Source organism: Coenobita brevimanus, chromosome 71 (assembly GCF_032717465.1).
Source record: "Coenobita brevimanus isolate Jiangsu-jjx chromosome 71, ASM3271746v2, whole genome shotgun sequence".
Classification (NCBI taxonomy): domain Eukaryota; kingdom Metazoa; phylum Arthropoda; class Malacostraca; order Decapoda; family Coenobitidae; genus Coenobita; species Coenobita brevimanus.
In genome coordinates this window covers 49,979,844-49,998,309 of record NC_137024.1, presented here as the reverse complement: position 1 = coordinate 49,998,309, position 18,466 = coordinate 49,979,844, and the positions used below count along the sequence as shown (strand labels likewise).

The window sequence follows — 18,466 nt, the reverse complement described above, 5'->3', positions numbered from 1 at the left end:
GTTGTTCCCTCTTCTCCTCAGTTTACTCCCTTTTATCCTTTTCCTCCTATTTTTCCTTCCTCCTCCCACTTTTGCTTTCTGTTCTTTCTCCAGCCTCCCCTTATTTTCCTCCTCGTTCTTTCCCTTATTCTCTTTTCTTTTTCACCTCTTCTTCTTTCCTTAATATATCCCTTCCTCTCTCTCTCTCTCTCTCTCTCTCTCTCTCTCTCTCTCTCCTGCTTCAGTTTTTCATTTTTAAAAATATCTTTACGATTTCCTCTCCGCTCCCCCCCCCCAGCCCGTTTCCTTCCCCCTACCCTTGTCTTTCTCGCCATTCTCTCTTCCACCCTTTCTCCCCTTCCAGTTCTCACACACTCCTCTGCCTCAACCTTTTCCCCTATCCATTTCTTTCCTTTTCTCCTTCTCTTCCGCCTTTCCCCTCTTCCTACCGTGCCCCTCTCCCACTCCTTCCCCGTATCTCTTCCCTCTCTGCTGACCCACTTTCTCTCCTGCCTCAACCTTTTCCCTCTCCATTTTTTCCCCCTTCCTCTCTCCCCACCCTTCTCCTCTTTCTCTCCCGTCCCCTCTCCCCATCCTTCTCCTCCTCCTCTGCCACTCCTTCCACCCTCTTTCCCTCTTCCCATCTTTCTGCCCCTTCCACTCTTTCTCCTCCCTAATTCTCCCCCCCCCTCTCAGTCCCTCTCCCTCTCTCCCCTGCCTCACTCCCCCCCCCCCGCTATTGATCATGGTGGGTTACATCCTGCCTCAACAACCCAAAATCCCGGACACCCCCCCAAAAGCTCACACACCTCAAACTGACCAACGCAGCAAAATACGCTACACTGGTATACTTCCCGAGCCTCTCACCGTATTCTCCACGGTGTTGCATGATTATGTATGAGCACACGTCATTTTAGATTTATTATATAACATTATAACTTGAGAATAATCATAAGATACTGAAATACCATCAAAATTACGGCCGGATCCAGCCCTCTGGAAAAGGAGACGCGTGATCCCTTGCAGAATTACAATCGAAAAAATAAAAATTCACTATTTTAATTGTTCAAATGTTATAAGTATAATAATATAGCCATATATAACTGTAGTAAGGTATTTACTGCATAAATTTTGATAATAAAAAGTTGTTCTCTTAAAAGTAATCATTAGCCTGCCGAAAATAGGGTGGGTGGGTATGCGCCCCTCTGTCCCGCTAATACGTACCTGAAAATAATTCCCAAACTCTGAGCTACAGAAGCTATCTGATGCTGGGCCTACTGTAAGCCAGTAACATAAAGGTGATCGTAGTTAAGGCTCCCTTGTGCCTTAAACTCATGATTATATTACGAAAATATCATCATCATCATCTTCATCATCATTATAATCATCATCATCTTCATCATCATGTTAAACTTACTCCCCACTAATACATAAACCTGAAAAGATTCAGAAATAGTGTCAAGAAAGCACAAAAATGGAACCATCATCATACTGGCAAGTAATATAGGCCAAACATCCCTTCACTTATCTCTCAAGCCTTGGAAAGTCTTGGCTCTGCCTCACAGGCCAACCATCCACAAAAATAAATGGTACTCATAATGCCTATCGGTCTGGAATCATTCTGTAGAACGTCAGGTTATAAAAAAATGGTGCAACTTTCGTGAAAAGCATTTCCATACGTAGACTACAGTACTTCATCCATCTATTTCTGTCCATCAGTTTCTTTGCTTCATCAAATGCCATAATCCCTTCAATATATTCCCTCCTCCACTTATGAGTATAGCACTTGTACACAGTTTTCTACGTACAATCTGACAACTTATTCTTACATCTTTATAACATATTTCTGTGATAACATCGGACTGCAGAAACTGCCAGATGGAATTAAAATAATAATCACTCACATAAACAAGGCAATTTTTTCCATCCTCCTTCAGTATATTCCCCATTACACTCACCATTACTTGACATACATACGTATTCCCACATTTGCTTTTTCTATCGGGCTATAACCACACACCTTAATCCCGCATGGGATTGCCATGGATAAATCGCCTCCACATCGTCCTGTCCGTCATTAGGTTGCCCTCCCTCCATCTCACACTACTCTCATTCACTTACCTCTACACCCCGTCTTTCCACCTCATCCTAGGTCTCTCTCTCTCTCTCCTGCTTCACCCACATAGCTCTCCTAGTTAATCATTCACTCTCCATTTGCTCTACACAGCCACACCATCTCAGGTACTCTTAACATTTCCAGCCCATCTACATCAACATCATAACCCTCCAGATCTTCCTCGTTTGTCTGTTTCTCCACATAAGTCCACACGCTACTTCCAGAGAACTCATTTGTTATTAAATTACTATATGCTTACTGTAGATTCTGAATATGATCAATAATATTAAAATGATAACTAACTACAAATAAGTGTGACTGACTTTTTAAAAAATCACACGTAACTTCAATCTATTTTTCGGTTATTTTTCAATATATTTTCTATTGCAATTCAGATTGTAATAAAAGTAAACATTTTTTCTGCAATGATTTAAACTATAATATGCCTCTAACCGCTGAATAATTAAGAATGCTGAAATAACTATGAACTACAAGAACTGCCTGAGAATTAAAATCCCTAATTCCGCACGTAAACAGGAAGACTTCTAAAGGGATGTAAACACACCTCACTCCTTCCCTTCCTCTTGCATCTTTCTTGGCGGTATTTTCTCACACGCTCCCACGTCCCAAATATTTTTCTCACTTTCAACCCAATCTTTCTTGCTTTCTCTTGCTCTCTTCCTTTTATCGTCAGGCTCACTCAACCTTGACTTTTTTTTCTAGCTCTCTTGTCGTCTTTCACTGTTACTTGGATTTTCTCCCTCCCCTTCTCTCTATCTATCTTCATCTCTGCCTCTCCACTCGTTAACGCTTTCTTCACTTTTCTTACACTTCTAAATCCCTTCCTTCCTCCTTTACGCCAGTCAGCCTCATTTTCCAGTCGTGTCTCTGTTTTTCCCTTCCTCCCTCCACCAAAATCCTTCCTCTTCCTCTCCCCTTTCTCCTTTCCAGCAACCTCTCCTCTTCCCCTCCTTTTCCCCGTCCTCCCTTCTAATCACACCCTTCTTCCCCAAACCCCTTCTCTTCCCTCCTCTTCCCCCTCTCCTCTTCTCCTTCTCCTCCCCTGCTCTTCCCCTTCCTCCCTTTCCGTAACATATTTCTCCACTGCCTCCCCTCTTCCCCTCTCCTCCTCCGCTCCTCTTCCCGTCTCCTCCTCTTTCCCTCCTCCCCTCTCCTTAGGACATGTGTGCCAGGGTATAATTAAATGCTGAGGGGGAAGAGGAGGGTAAGGGTGAGAGGGAGGGGGAAGGGGGAGGGAAGGTGGGGGAGTAGAGGAGGAATGTGTGAGAGTGAGCGAGGTTGAAGTGGTACAATATTAGAGAGAGAGAGAGAGAGAGAGAGAGAGAAGGTTAATGGAGGAGAAACGAGACAGCATAAGAGACAAGGCATGGCGTAAGAGGAGGAAGGAAGGAAGGAATGTGAAAATATGGAGAGAAAATGGAGTTAGAGGGAGATAATGGAGGGAATGTGGAGAGATGGAGTGGAAAAATCACGTAACAGGGCGAGATAATGAAGGAGTGTGAAGAAATGGGAAGGAAAATGGGGTGGCCGTGATAAAAGAGACGGTAAGAAGAAAAATAAAAGTGAAATAGACTGGAGTGAAACAGCAAGAGATAAAGACAGAAAAAAGAAGAAAGTGGATTTAAGTATATGAATGACAGAATGAAACGATGAGAGTACGTAGAAAAGAAATAATGGAGGAAGAAAGGAAAGAAGGAACTAAGAAAATACTGGAATGAAAGCCACAAAAAAAAAGTAAGAGGAATGAGCAGAGGAGAGGAGGGAGACAGTAAGGAATGAGAGAGAGAGAGGAAGGGGGGAAGGAGAGAGATGGGGAGAGTAGGGAGGGAATCAGAGGAGAAGACGGAGGGAAGGTTGCGAAGTGAACGTGAGGTGGGAAAAGGAAAGATGAAGGAGTGAAGGAGAGGAAGGAAAAGCGATTGGAAAAGGAAAGCAGAAAAGGAAAAAAAAGAATGAAAGGAGAGAACAAAGAAAGATAAAGGGGCGAAGGATGAAACAGACATAAATCCTAACACACACAACATCACTGACCAATCTTGCCTGTCTCTCTCTCTCTCTCTCTCTCACACACACACACACACACACACACACACACACACACACACACACACACACACACTATTAACCTTGAAACACACACTCCATCCTCTTAACTCTGATATATTGCAGTATATTGGCTCCTATCTTAGACATTACCCCAGCCTGATCTGATCACTTGCTGATGACTACCACACATATCCAAATAGCACACACACACACACACACACACACACACACACACACACACACGCAAACACACCATTAAGCATCTAATATACACCTCATCCTCCGCATCCCAGCTAAACCCTGCCCCACCTGATCTGATCACCTGTTAATGACTAATAAACCGATTGGACTTGACACGCGGCTGGCCAGATTCAATAATTCACATCAGACCTGCCCAGACCTGACTACCACTAGACCATTGATGACCTGACCTAGTATTCTCGTCTGATTTGGTTTGCTAGCACCTCTTCCTTAGCTGTTTATTTTGCGTATTACACCAAAAAGCTCATTTGTATTACTTAAAATAATCAAAATGTCGACAAAGGTGACACAAATATCATACAAGAATCTACTACCAACGAGGCATATGCAGATGCTGGAAACTCCCCTAAATCAACTTCATTACAGGCTTTAGGCTCGTTTGCTGTGACTCGTATTCTTGTCGGCTTGGTGGGCTCTGTTACACCACTTCCTAAACGGTTTATTGTGCATTGGACATTTAATAATCTTTCCTGTATTATGTACTGCATTCTACTATCCACATATTTTGAATAACTGACAAAAAATATAATGCAGAAACAGATTGGCAAGGAGGAGTTTGACAGCATCCTAACCCACGAGGATACCACCCTAAATTGCTTTGCAGGCTTCGTTGCACTCCTTCTTGAGCGATTCATTCTGCACATTATACCTCATTATCCTCTTTTAATCATACTGATGGAAAATTTCTCAATATTTAATCGATGGAGCCAACTTACAAGAGAATATTAAACTGACATATTGTAATCCAAATCCACCACCAAGGAAGAAGCGCCTCAAAGCATTCTAAGGAGACGCCACTACGGCCGCGAGAGAGTTTGGTTCACTCAGGATGTAGAGTGTACAGTATGTGCTGTATTAGGATGGTGATTAGTTCATGATGAGGCTTATTAGCGGTAATCCTTCTCCTTCCCTTCACAGCCTCCTCCTCCTCTTCCTCCTCCTTCTCCTCCTCCTCCTCCTCATCATCATCATCATCCATATCATAATCATCATCATTATCACAATCCTACTCCTTCTCCCCGCATCATCATCGCCATCATCAACATCACCATCTTCATCATGCTCATCATCATCATCAGCTTATGTGAGTCAAGTGTTTATATATCATAATAATTTCTTTGTCAAGCAAATCTAAATTTCTGGAAAAGTTATGCTTGAAAGACTGAAAAAAAAAAAAAAAATCGTGGCACTCGTATAGTATCCTCTGTACCCGTATGTTCTATTATTCTGGAGTGTTACGGTAGCAATGCCATCAATATAGTTGTCTCAAAAAACATTTTTATGTCTTTTATTTTTTCTCACTCTGAATTGTTCTCATAATATTGCCACATCAACTGCATCAAGTACTTTTTCGTAAATCATGGACAGAAATGTCTTAAAATGTGACGTTTTCTTAAGTCATCGGCAAACACCTTGAATATGGTGTGGTAATCTATAAGCACAACGTATCCTTGCCTGTTGTACTGGATGGTGGACATCAGGCAATATCAAAGAGAGGTTTCATCCTCTGGTTATTTACAATGTCCATAATACTGACTTTTTGTGCAGCACTGAAAGAGATATATTTTCTCATCATCTGAGTACTGCGGGCTTCCAGACATTAAAGATCTCTGACTGATTATCTTAAATAACGCCACCTTCAACCCTAAGCTCTTCATTACAAGGTCGTCTCTTTTATTTTGTTCCAGTATCGTAAGACCATTTTATTCAGCTTTGGAAACCTCCTTGTAATGAACAAGTTACTGAGGCCAACACCCCCAGTTAGTTCACTAAGCGTCTCCAAAACTGACTAAAATCGTCTGAAGATGGAAAGAAAACACAACATATATGCTCATATCGTCGGGCTAGAGAGGTTAACAACGCCAGTGGAAGGACCGTCTTCATCTTTCGCCTTTTTATTCAATTCAAAGATTTATTACGTCTTCTTTTTGTCGTCTTCTACTGTTTTCATCAATTTCACAGCTTAATTTTCTCGGGTATTTTAGCACTGGGAATACCGGGTTACTTCTCTCTCATGAGCCAATCCTTCTATCGCATGACTTGTATACTGTCTTGTATTAACCAATTCACCACTAAGACCTACTCCCAGTTCATTTTTGCTGCATTCACACACCTTTATTCGGCTTAGGGGAGACTTTTCCAACTAGAGGAGTCAGATATACAGCCTTTACTAGCTCCTCCAAAGTGAATTTTTAACCAGAGTTGAACAAAATCGTCTGGAGGTAACGAAATTAACTCACACGCCAACGTACTGAGAAGGATAAATTCTTCAGCTATTTTGATAAGCTAATTTTTCTTGTTTCTTACTCGACCCAATCTTAGGTAAAAAAAAAAATAATAGAAAAAAAATGTTGGGATATTTGTATAACTTTCCTGCGCGAGTATCTGGGAGCGTCAGAAGTAGGAGGGGGCGGCAATTATTGTTGAAAGAAGACAACTTGCTCATTTGTAACTATTAGACTTATTTATGGTTACTAAAGGGAGAGATATATTGTCAATTGCCTCAAGTATACAGCCGAAAATTGCTAATAATGGGGATTCTTAACTTAAAAAAAAAAAAAAAAAAAAAAAAAAAAAAAAAAAAGTTTTAAAGAAGCCGAGGCGGAGGAGGTACACGTTAGTGTGTGTTGGTTGTTGTGTTGGCTTAGGGCACTGAGCTCTATAGCCTGGAGGGGCCATCTCCGCAGCGTGCATGTGACTTTAGCTGCCAATTAACACCCGCACTCGTCGCCTACACCATGGTAATGCAAATGGAACACTGTTCTTAGCTTGCTGTTTCTGTTTCGCTGTTGCTTACATAAGCTGAACAGTGGGCCATGGCACTATATTTTAGCTGCGCAGTGGACTATGACACTATATTTTCCTAACTCATCGGCTAATTTCAAAAGGCGCGGGCTTTGGGTGTAGTGCATAAACATCATCAGCACCACCCTGGGCCCCTGGCGACGGGCACTTAAACTACGCGACGCTACCCAAGAGACAGCCCCTACATACTACAGAGCTACTATACTGTATTACCAGAAGTTTAGGCACTGTTCTAGGTGGTATGAGAGATTTCGTAGCAATTCCTCCACGGCGATCTATTTTCATGTGCGATACTGAGTAAAACTATGTCGTCACTGTATATATATATATATATATATATATATATATATGGGCTTATCATGGTGTAATAGGCATAATAAACCGAAAACGAAATTGTGCTACGAACTTGCACTGCCATCCACAATACGGCCTCAGGACAGACGATACTCAGTCTCACTACATCACAATTAGCCACCCTTTAACACACACTTACCCATTTTCACTAACACCTTAATTCTCATTTGAATATCCACATTTTCACGTCACCGTTTATGGTTTCAGAGCTTTAAAAAAAAAAAAACACGGGCGTAGCAGGGTAAAAAAAAAAAAAAGTGGGGGGAGGGGGGGCCAGCAATGTTAAGATGTGTAAATAATAGGTATCAAGATAATTTTTGTCTAAATTTGAAGACAATTAACTGAAATGTAATGGCGTCTGGCTTGTGCTAGGCTGAGCCCAGTAAGTTGCTAGAAAATAATTAGGATTGTTCCTCATAGGTTCTTAGATAGGGGATCAAATTTATTCAATAATAAAACACATGTTTACTTACTTTTATAATGTTTTCTCCAGAAATGCTCTCCGATTCCGTACACTGTGGTATAAAAAAGTTGGGGGCCGCAACATACCTAGGGCCCCCCTCCCTTGAAAAAATGTGAGGGGGGGCTTGGGCCCCAGGGCCCCGCCCCTCTCCTACTCCCCTGGAAAAGCTAGGTAACCATATATATAATAATAAGCACACACCAGTTCACAAAGGTGGCATCATACTGGGGAAACTCTGCATTCGAAACTAAAACGTCCTTAATGTACGCTTCAGAGATGCAAATATTCAAAGGGAGTCATTACGGGATTAGCTCATATCAAAACAGAAAACGAAATTGATAGCTGAAACTCCATGTAGTTTAGATTAAAATATATGCGGACTGAAAAAAACTGTTTGAACTGAGTGGTGAGTGGCAAAGTGTGCTGTGATCCAGGAGGCAGTACAACCGACCGGGTATAAAATAATGGTATAAAAGCTCCTGGTAAAGCTTGATGTGGCCATCCGGCTGGTATTGGCAGGAATCACAAGCTTAATGGTAAAGTCTGAAGTAACAAGCTGATTTAGACTTACCCTTAAAAAAAAGAAGAAAAAAAAAAGAAAAACTGTCCTTAAACGTATATACCGTTCATCAGAGAACATATTATTCTACTAAATATATTCTCTTTATCGTGTCCTGCAAAAACTGACTTTATTAATCATCGCCTCAAATGATTCTCTCTCTCTCTCTCTATCGTTTCCAGCAAAAATTGACTTTATTAATCATTGCCTCAAATGTTACTCTCTCTCCCTCTCTCTGTTTCATACCCTTAACCATCATTTCACCCTGACAAATATTACTCTCGCCCTGTCCTCCACCCTTCTTTACTTACCTTAATTATTTTTCCGCTGAACAAACCTTGCTCCTCTCTCTCTCTCTCTCTATGCACCCACCTGACTGCCGGCACCTCAAGGATATCCCACTCCACCGACATGTAGAACTCGGTCAGGTCAACCCCTCGCTCCACCACGTTGGTCCCCTCCACCTCATCCACGTGGCGAAGATCCACCTGCCAAGGGGAAGAGGCTGTTAGTAGGGTGTATGGGGACATGCGTACGGGTATGGGGATGTCGGGAAATGGGTACGGACATGGGGGTGTAGGGAGAATGATATGGGGACGCTGAAAGTGGACGGAGAAAGGAAAGTAAGTGAAATATGGAACACATTGTCCGTAGAATTTTACAACATAAGATAAACGTTTGAAGAAGTGGTAGGCTTAGATTGGTATGGGGGTGAGGAGAATGGTAAGGTAGCTTATGGGGAGATGTAAAGAAGGAAAATAAGGAATGGGGATAAGTTTGGTGATAGATTGATGGGGGTGGGATGGGTAAGGATGAACTAAGAGGAGTATACTGGGGTGGGGGGATAGGTAGAGAGATGGACTTTAAGGGAACGGATGGGTTGGGGGATGGATTATGAGAGAAAGGGAATGAGGTGGGAGGGTAAAATGATGGAGTGCAATTAGAGGAAGTAGCGAAAGAAAAAAGGGAAATAAGGGGAGAAGAAACAATGAAGAAATGGAGGAAAGGAAGGGGAAAGATGAAAGGAGAGTGAAAGATTGGGATGACGAATAAAATGTGGGTAGCATTGCTCGGAGGATTTTATGATCTACACTAAAATTACAAAAAAGGGAGGGGAGGCGCAGGTGGGGAAACAGTTGGAAAGTCTGTAGAGGTGTGAGAAGATGTGTAATGGGGACGGTGGGGAGAAATGGGGTGAGAGAACAGAGTCAGAGCCATAGCGAGTGGTGGGGAAGGTATGGTTGGGAGTAGGGGGAATGGCTGGGAAGGAGTAGTAAATGAAATGTGAGTTAAGTTCTCTGAAGCATTGGATGACTTAAGCTAAAATTATGGAAGGAGTGGAATACAGAGGATGGGTAGGGAGAATGGGAGAAACGGTTGGAGTATCAGTGAGGTACTACTGAGGATGGGGATGGGTTGTGAGAATGGGGAGAATGTCAGGAGGGAGATATGTTGGAGAGATAAGTAGCGGTGTTGGCTGGGGAAAGATAATGAGGGACGGTGGGGAGGTAGGACGATAGGGAAGTAGGGAGGTTCATACTGAGGAAGGTGGCGTGGTGAGGGAGAAGGAAGAGAGATGGAGAGGCGTAGAAGGCAGGAAAATGAAGGCGAAAGCTGTAGGCTGGGGATGGTAGGAGGGATGGTGCAAGGATTAATGAGGGGAATCAAAAGGGGGGGGGACGAAGGAAGGGGGAGAGGGATCGAGGTAGGGGGAGAGTGGGGATGGGTAGTGGAAGGCAAGGTAACATGAAGGGTAAAGAGAAAAGGAAGACTGGGAGATAGGAAATAGTAGTGGTGGTATACATGATGGTGTTAGTTACAGGGGCATACGTTGGTGTTCTGGTGTCTGCTGGATGGATGGATGAAAAGGTTTAACAAGCACATATTACGGTGTTAGTGCTTTCAGTTAGAAGGAGATTTTTATAGTTTACCGTTGCTACTGTCACACGACATTATTCAGCTTGGGGATAATGAAGGCTGTATTTAAGCCCTCTAGTTTGGAAATTCTATCATACACTGAATAAAACTCTCTAACGGTAGGAAAAAATAAAAAAAAGTCCTCGAGCTGTAGGAGTAATACGTTACGATCAATTGTAATTTATTCTTCCTGTTTCCAGACGCTTATATTCAATCCGTGAGAAACTTAAAAATGAGGTGCTTTCTTCAGCTACAACTGTCTGGTAACTGAAGCAAGAAGGTAATAGAACTGACGTCCATACTCTTAGGATATTAACGGTAAATCATAATGACAGGCTCGAGTTAGATATTAAATATGATAACTGGTCAGGATATTCTAGAGACAAATATTGGTTCGGTGTAAATGAGAAAGGTCTATTTACAAGGCGAGGGTGCTGGGAGCCATTCTGGGGGAGAGAAGGGCAGTGAGGTCCCCTGGCTGAGGGCAGACTTAAGAGCGAAGGGGAATACCATAATGTGGAACGTATTTACAAGTGCTGAGAAACTTAAAAAAGAATAACTATTATGAACAGTGACAGTGACGTGGAATTAACAACATAATGATGCTTGTCAAAAAAGTACTATGGAAAGGGTAAAGAACCGTATTATTCACTTATTCTACTACCACGACACTACGGGAAATATGCTGCAACAGGAAGAAATTCTCAGATATGTTACGGTGACAACTGTAATCTCTCTCTCTCTCTCTCTCTCTCTCATATATATATATATATAACAGTTAGCTATATAACAGTTAGCTGTTATTGAAATAAATGTCAAATGTACGCATGCGTTCTTCCACACCTTTGTCTTTATATCTTGTTGATATTACACAAGAAGCTACCTTAGGTTAATCTAAGTACATGTTTCGATTAGGAATGGCCTTGAACTACTCTTAAAGGTCATGCACTTGTATATGAGGCCAAAATTTCAGACCTTATGTAGTACATAAACAGTTATGGCGAAGCTTCGTTATTGTGGCTACATAGCAAGTGCATAAGTAACTAGTTCTTATTTGTTTTTGTTTTTTTCAGACGATCCTAATTAGGTTTGGAGAGCGCCATGGTGCTGAATATGCTATATAAAGGCTTTAACCCCTCAAGTCTATCAAATCATCTGGGGGTCAAGAATATTATGAAAGAGACATCCTCGGACTTAAAAGGTTCAAGAGGCATTAGATGCATGTTTCATCAATAAATTTATCATTCATATTTGTGGTAAAAAAATGTAGGTATACCCAACGAATGGCAATTTAGAACTACAGATAATACACTCCAGAAACGAAATAATTTAGTACACACACACACACACACAAACACACACACACACCAACTTATAAACATTTTGGCATCAGAGCAGAGCAGAGCATGAATACATTAACGCTGACATGAATATAAAATGTATTTAATGTGTGACCCAACCTCAGTAATATATAATAACTCCATTATATGTGGCCCTGGCGGGATGCCAGTAATTCTCGTGCCTCCGGAAAGCCAACATCCAATTCAGATTTTTTTATTCCGCTTTCCAAGCAATTAATTTGTACCTTATCTCTCCTCTTCGAGGTTTACAAAATAATTCCAAATAGTCACGGCGAGCCTCTGTAATGCCTCTAATCAAATGGATTTAAAGTCTATCTATCTATCTTTTTCCAGACGCCACAGATAAATCGCATCCGTGTCGCCCTGTCCCCCGCCATTTCACTGCCCTGCTCCCAGCTCAAACCCCCCTCTCATATACCTCTCCACTCCATCCCTCCATCTCATCCTTGGCCTCCCCCTCCCTCTTCTCCCCTCAACCTCACTTACATATACCCTCCTCGTCAGTCTCGCTCTCCATCCTCTCCATATAGCCAAACCACCTCAATGTATTTCTCCTAATGCTTTCTAAAGTAATCGGTGATCTTGTAAAAAAAATATTGAAACGATGCTGCGAGAGAAGTAAATGAAGTTTGGGTAGTATTGTCCGTAGAGTTCTGCAAACTAGGAATGAAGAAGGAAGATGGTGGCCCCATAAGCCTCCCTCGTCGGGTTTTATAGTCTTAGTAGATATCAGTATTGTTAACTCCTGTGCAGGTGACCGGGATATACTTGCGTTAGCCAGGTAACTAATAGCCAATGCGTAATAACTAAAGGAAATTTGGGTATCCTCGTCCGTTTACCTTTGGGATATTAAAAAAAGACGAGGGAAAAGTACTGACACAAAAAAAATGAATGTATATATCCATGGAAAAAAAGCAAAAAGGCACGAAATCGGATATAGGTTGAAGTAAAACGAACTCTGCCGAAATAATACCTCCCACGATAATAATACAGCCCGTGAAAACTGTGCAGCAGATACCATTAGCCCTCACCGTAAAAAGGTTGCAGAAATGAATTAAGCGTTTGGCTGGGAACTGCGAACTTGCATTGTGCGCCGGAAAACGATACACGATTTTATCAAGCTCGTGGGAATTCCTGGCAGGCAAATAGTTAATACGCCTAATTTAACTAAAACGTTATTTGTACATTTATTTTAATCTAGATATAAGAATGAAAAAAAAAAAAAAAAAAAAAAAGCGCGCGCGTGCGTGCGTGCGTGCGTGTGTGTGTGTGTGTGTGTGTGTGTGTGTGTGTGTGTGTGTGTGTGTGTGTGTGTGTGTGTGTGTGTGTGTGTGTGTGTGTGTGTGTGTGTGTGTGTGTGTGAAAATAATGGAACCCGAACTAGAAACTAAGTGTAGCCATTAGTGTTAGTAAGTATAGGTATCTGTCTGAAGAAGGAAAGTTAAAGAATGTAAGAGGTAAAACAAAAGAAATAAAGTACCATACACACAACAAAAGAGCAGTATTATGAGACGAGAGACGGACGGAGCGAGGAAGGGAAGGATGACGAAAAGATAAACAGAACTGGTTGACTGAAAAAAAAAGGAAAAAAAAAATCATAAAATCTGTAGAAAAATTAGGACAGCGTTGACCAAGAAATAGTACTAGCGCCACGAATACTGTGACGTCTTTTGCATTTACTCTTGCTGCCATCTGGTGACTTTAATTCAGATGGTAATGAAGGGGTTTATCAGGGCCATATGAGTCGCTTGGTAGGGTTGAGGATGATTTAAGTGACGTCATCAGATGGAAGGGGTTATGAGGATAGAGGCTGCAGGACAGGAGAGAAAAAAGAATAAAGTGCAAAAATCGGAAATAGCAGACTTTAAATGAATACAAGACACATGAACTGACCGATCAGGCAAGCGAGGCGAGCGAGGCCAGTAAAAACAGAGAGATGGATGTGGACGCGTCTACCCAGCACCGAACCAAAATTGTTATTTCGATGACTATTAAAGTTACAGAAGATGTACGTGCGTTGTTGAAAAGATCATTTAAAATTTACCATACTGACGGAAAATCCAGAAAAGCGACAAACTGAGCACCAAACATCACCAAAACTGTGCTATTTGGAGACAAAGCGCTGATGAAAAGGTAGGACGTATTACCTAAAGTTATTTTCTTTCTTAACTCGCCCCCAGATCGCAAAAAAAAAAAAAAAAAAAAAAAGCGCAAATTTAAGCACCATACAGCAGCAAAACTGTTATTTCGGAGATTGTTTAAGCTACAGGGGATCAACGCACATCGTTGGCAAGCTTATGATGAAGTAATAGGTGTTAAGTGGCTTCTCTCAAAATTCGCCACCATACTGCTGAAACAAAGAGCCAAAGATCGTCAGACTGAACATCAAAACTGGGTTACTGCGGAAACTACTAAAGCAACAGTGGAAATATGGAAAGCTTGTGAAAAAGTGATATATGTTATTGAAGTCTTTTTTCCTCAAAATTAGCTAATACAGTTGAAATGAGTTTAAAGGCGTCCAACTGAGTACAAAAGCCCTCAAGCGAGGGACTGATAGTGCTTTGGCATGAGGGTCCAAGTTCCTTAAACTGAAATCATGCACATTCTGACATAAGATGGGAAAAAAGTGTGTATTAATATAATGCAAATCGATAGCACATTAAGAAAAAAAAAATTACTCTCTCCAACACATTCCACACATTCATGTATGGACGTCTGTAACTTAACAGTAAGAAAACAATAACGATAGCTAGGACCATGGAGCAGGATTACGAGAGAGAGAGAGAGAGAGAGAGAGAGAGAGAGAGAGAGAGAGAGAGAGAAGGGGTGGACGGTGGGAAAAAGGAATAAGGAGAGAGATAAAGGAGGGATAAGCGAGCCAGATAAGGAACAAGATTAATAGGGACGTGAGAACCGGGCTCCTCTCTCTCTCTCTCTCCTTGGGATTTATGAGTAAAGGGCTGCTCTACAAACCCCCTTACCCAGTAATCCTGCATTTATCACGGTTCCTTGTTCCCCCTCCCCTATCTCGCCATAACCACCAATTATTTCCACATTTTTCCCGCCCCCCGCTAAAATTAAGTGGGAATTACTGCCGTTACCCCTATATTTGGATTACGTTTTCTTTTTTTCTCCTCGATTTACCGTTTTCTGTTCATTTACCTTTTTTTCCAAGCTTTGTCTTAGTTCAGTAGCTTGAATTATTGCAGTTATCCATATTTGATTACGTTTTTTCGTTATTATCGTTTTCTATTCATTGCCATTCGCTTAAGTTTTGTTTGCTAATTTAGGAAGAGAGAGAGAGAGAGAGAAGCTTGCAGGTATCCATATTTGCGTTTTCACTATGGGCTTCGAAAATAATTTATACAGCGCGTTTCGATGATGAGGAAGTGGAAAGTATGAGTGCATTTAAGTACTTGGGCAGTGTGATGAGTAAGGATGGAAGTCTGAAGGATGAAGTGCTTGATAGGGTGCAACAGGGAGGAAAGGTTGCTGGTTCTTGGAAAGCAGTAATAAAAAATAGGGGAGTGAGTATGCAAGTAAAAAAGTCACTGCATGACAGTATTGTGATACCAACTCTAACACATGGAACTGAAGCTTGAACATTTTTGGAAGGACACAAGTCAAGAGTGAGAGCAGTGGAAACGAGTTATTTGAGAGGAGCATGTGGTATTACATGGAAAGACAGACTGACAAATAAGGAAATGAAGAAGAGTTATGGTATGGATGTGGATGTGATAAAAGGCATTAGAAGTACACTGAGGTGGTTTGGCCAAGTGGAGATGATGGGGAGCGAGAAACTGACGAGGAAAGTGTATGTGAGTGAGGTGGAGGGGGGGATAGGGAGGGGGAGGCCTACGATGAGATGAAGGGAAGGAGTGGAGGGGTATATTAGAGAGTGTGAGCTGGGAGGAGGACAATGAAATGGCGGGGGACAGGGCGACATGGAGGCGATTTATTCGTGGCCACCCCTTACGGGATTGAGGCTTCTGGCAATCGACTGATAGACAGAGTGATAAGTAAGTAGACAGTTTCGTAATTTATCGTCATTCGCTTCACGTTTTTTCCTCGAATCCAGTTTAGTAATGGATGAACGTTAGTGCATCACATTTTAGCGACTATACTCCATTTCACTAAGTTTGGCACCATCAGGTATGTCCTCAAAGCCTGCAATGTTGATGTAAATCCTCTGCACTAGGTGAACCTCTAACATATTACCTTGAGAACCAATATAAATGCAATACAAAAAGGTACATCCAGTACTTAGCACCTTTATCAATGCTACAGGTGTTAAAGACATTATTGACGGAGCCACACTCGGTGAAATGAAGTATAGCATTTTTTTTTTCTTTGCATAATGATTTCTCGATTCAAATTACGCATTGTTCACTTTTTGATTTTTCGATTATGGTTTGCCGTACAATTAAGCTTATATCACCTTAGATTTTTTCTTTTCTATATTCATTTTTTTTTTTCGTATTACACCAGTTTAACGTCTTCATGTTGATGTCGCCTTTTTATTTTCCTTTGCTTGCCATTACCAGACGATTACACTCAGCTCAGTTGTGCATCGTATACCCCTTTTACTTTAACTTGGCCCAGATTTTTATTATCTTGCAGCTTGTTTCACGTAGCTCAATGGGAGAAAATGACAAGGCTGTGGCTCTACATCCTTTCCAGAACACTTAATCGTGACTAGCATCGTAATCTTGTGTCAAAAATTTCTTGCATCTCAGCATTCGAGATGGGGAGACAACTTTAGGCCATGTTAGAATTAAGAAGGGGGATAGATGGATGAAGTCTATTACTGTATATCTAAATTCTACACTTCCCACAGTCACTCCTACCCGCCATTATACTGCACGGTGGTGGCTAGGATAACATATGACGTTATTGGAATGAGGAGTTTACAGGGGTGAACGGTAATACTGAAATACGTAATGTTTCCACTTGATTACTGGGGGAAAACTGAAATAAATGTGTTCCCCCATCATCAAGCCTCTCATTGAAACTGGGAAGATCCATTATTATTATTATCATTATTATTATTATTATTATTATTGTTGTTGTTGATGATGATGTTACTACTGCTACTACTACTACTACTATTACTACCACCACTTTTAAGGCAAGTCTGACTTTGAGTAACTTCTTTCATCCGGTAACGTATATTTTTTACTTTATTCTTCATACAGCCAGAGTGTCGCGCTAACTCTGGGGAAAATGATTTACAGTGACAGGGTTATAAACTTTCTCAACTACAGCTGCACACACTGATTTCCCTCCAGTGTGAACAGCGGCGCCTGAAGGTACCAAAATAAAGACATACAAATAAATAAATAAACAATAAATAATGATTGAAAGGGTTATTCCATTTACATTTTATCAGGAATTTAATATGCGATCAGTCTTTCCCATTAGGCCTTAATAGTTCGGTTTCCCATACACTGTCCTTTATTTCTTTATTCTATTCTATTTCAGATCCTTATTTATTGACTTTAGATACCTTACTCTTTCCTATTTTAATAATCTCCATTTTCTTCGTCGCAAAATATTTATTCGCGTCCACTCTTGAAGACGGAATGGGCTTTGGGAAAGTGAATGACGGAGGAACAGAAAACGGGAGGAAGAACAACGAGGGTAAGGTAAGGGGAGGACATGATCAGCGGAATGGGGAGAAAAGTGGGTGAGGTATGAAGCGAAGGAATGGGGAGGGAGGGAAGGGGAGGAGAGGGAAAGGGATGGGAGGAAAGGGAAGGGAATGAATGGGAAGGGAAGGGATGGGATGGGATGGGATGGGATGGGATGGGATGGGAAGGGAAGGGAAGGGAAGGGAAGGGAAGGGAAGGGAAGGGAAAGGCAGGGATGGGAAGGGAAGGGAAGGGAAGGGAAGGGAAGGGATGGGATGGGATGGGATGGGATGGGATGGGATGGGAAGGGAAGGGAAGGGAAGGGAAGGGAAGGGAAGGGAAGGGAAAGGAAGGGATGGGAAGGGAAGGGAAGGGAAAGGAAGGAAAGGGAAGGGAAGGGGAGAGTAAGAGAGAGAGAGAGAGAGAGAGAGAGAGAGAGAGAGGCGCGGCGGGGGGGGCAGTAAAGAGGCAGGGACGGAATGCAATAGACACACCCTTGACCTTTAGTAGGGCTCAGGTGGCTCTCGGTAGGGGAGGCAGGCAGGGTGAGGCAGGAAGGGGAGGCAGGAAGGGGAAGCAGACAGGGTGAGGCAGGTAGGGGAGGCAGGCAGGGTGAGGGAGGCAGGGGAGACAGGCAGGGGAGGCAGGCAGGGTGGGGTGGGAAGAGTGATGAAGATAGGGGAGGCAGGCAGAGTGAGACAGACAAGGTGAGGGAAGCAGGGTGAGATGCAGGGTGAGGCAGGCAGGATGAGGCAGGAAAGGTGAGGAAGGCAGGATGAGACAAGCAAGGTGAGGCAGACAGAATGAGGCAGGCAGGGGTGAGGCAGGCTGTGTGAGGTAGGTAGGGTGAGGCAAGCTATGTGAGGTAGGTAGGGTGAGGCAAGCTGTGTGAGGTAGGTAGGGTGAGGCAGGCTGTGTGAGGTAGGTAGAGTGAGGTGGGTGAGACCGGAAGCG

The 18,466-nt window shown here is 42.3% G+C and overlaps 1 protein-coding gene across 1 annotated transcript in view; it reads right to left on the bottom strand.

The window, feature by feature from the left end:
* Positions 1–18,466, bottom strand: part of LOC145406639 (acetylcholine receptor subunit alpha-like) — a 606,054-nt gene that overhangs the window by 105,442 nt on the left and 482,146 nt on the right. The window contains exon 5 of the mRNA XM_080277717.1: positions 8,977–9,092. Within this exon, the coding sequence (XP_080133843.1) occupies positions 8,977–9,092 (116 nt within the window). The remainder of the gene's footprint in view (positions 1–8,976; positions 9,093–18,466) is intronic.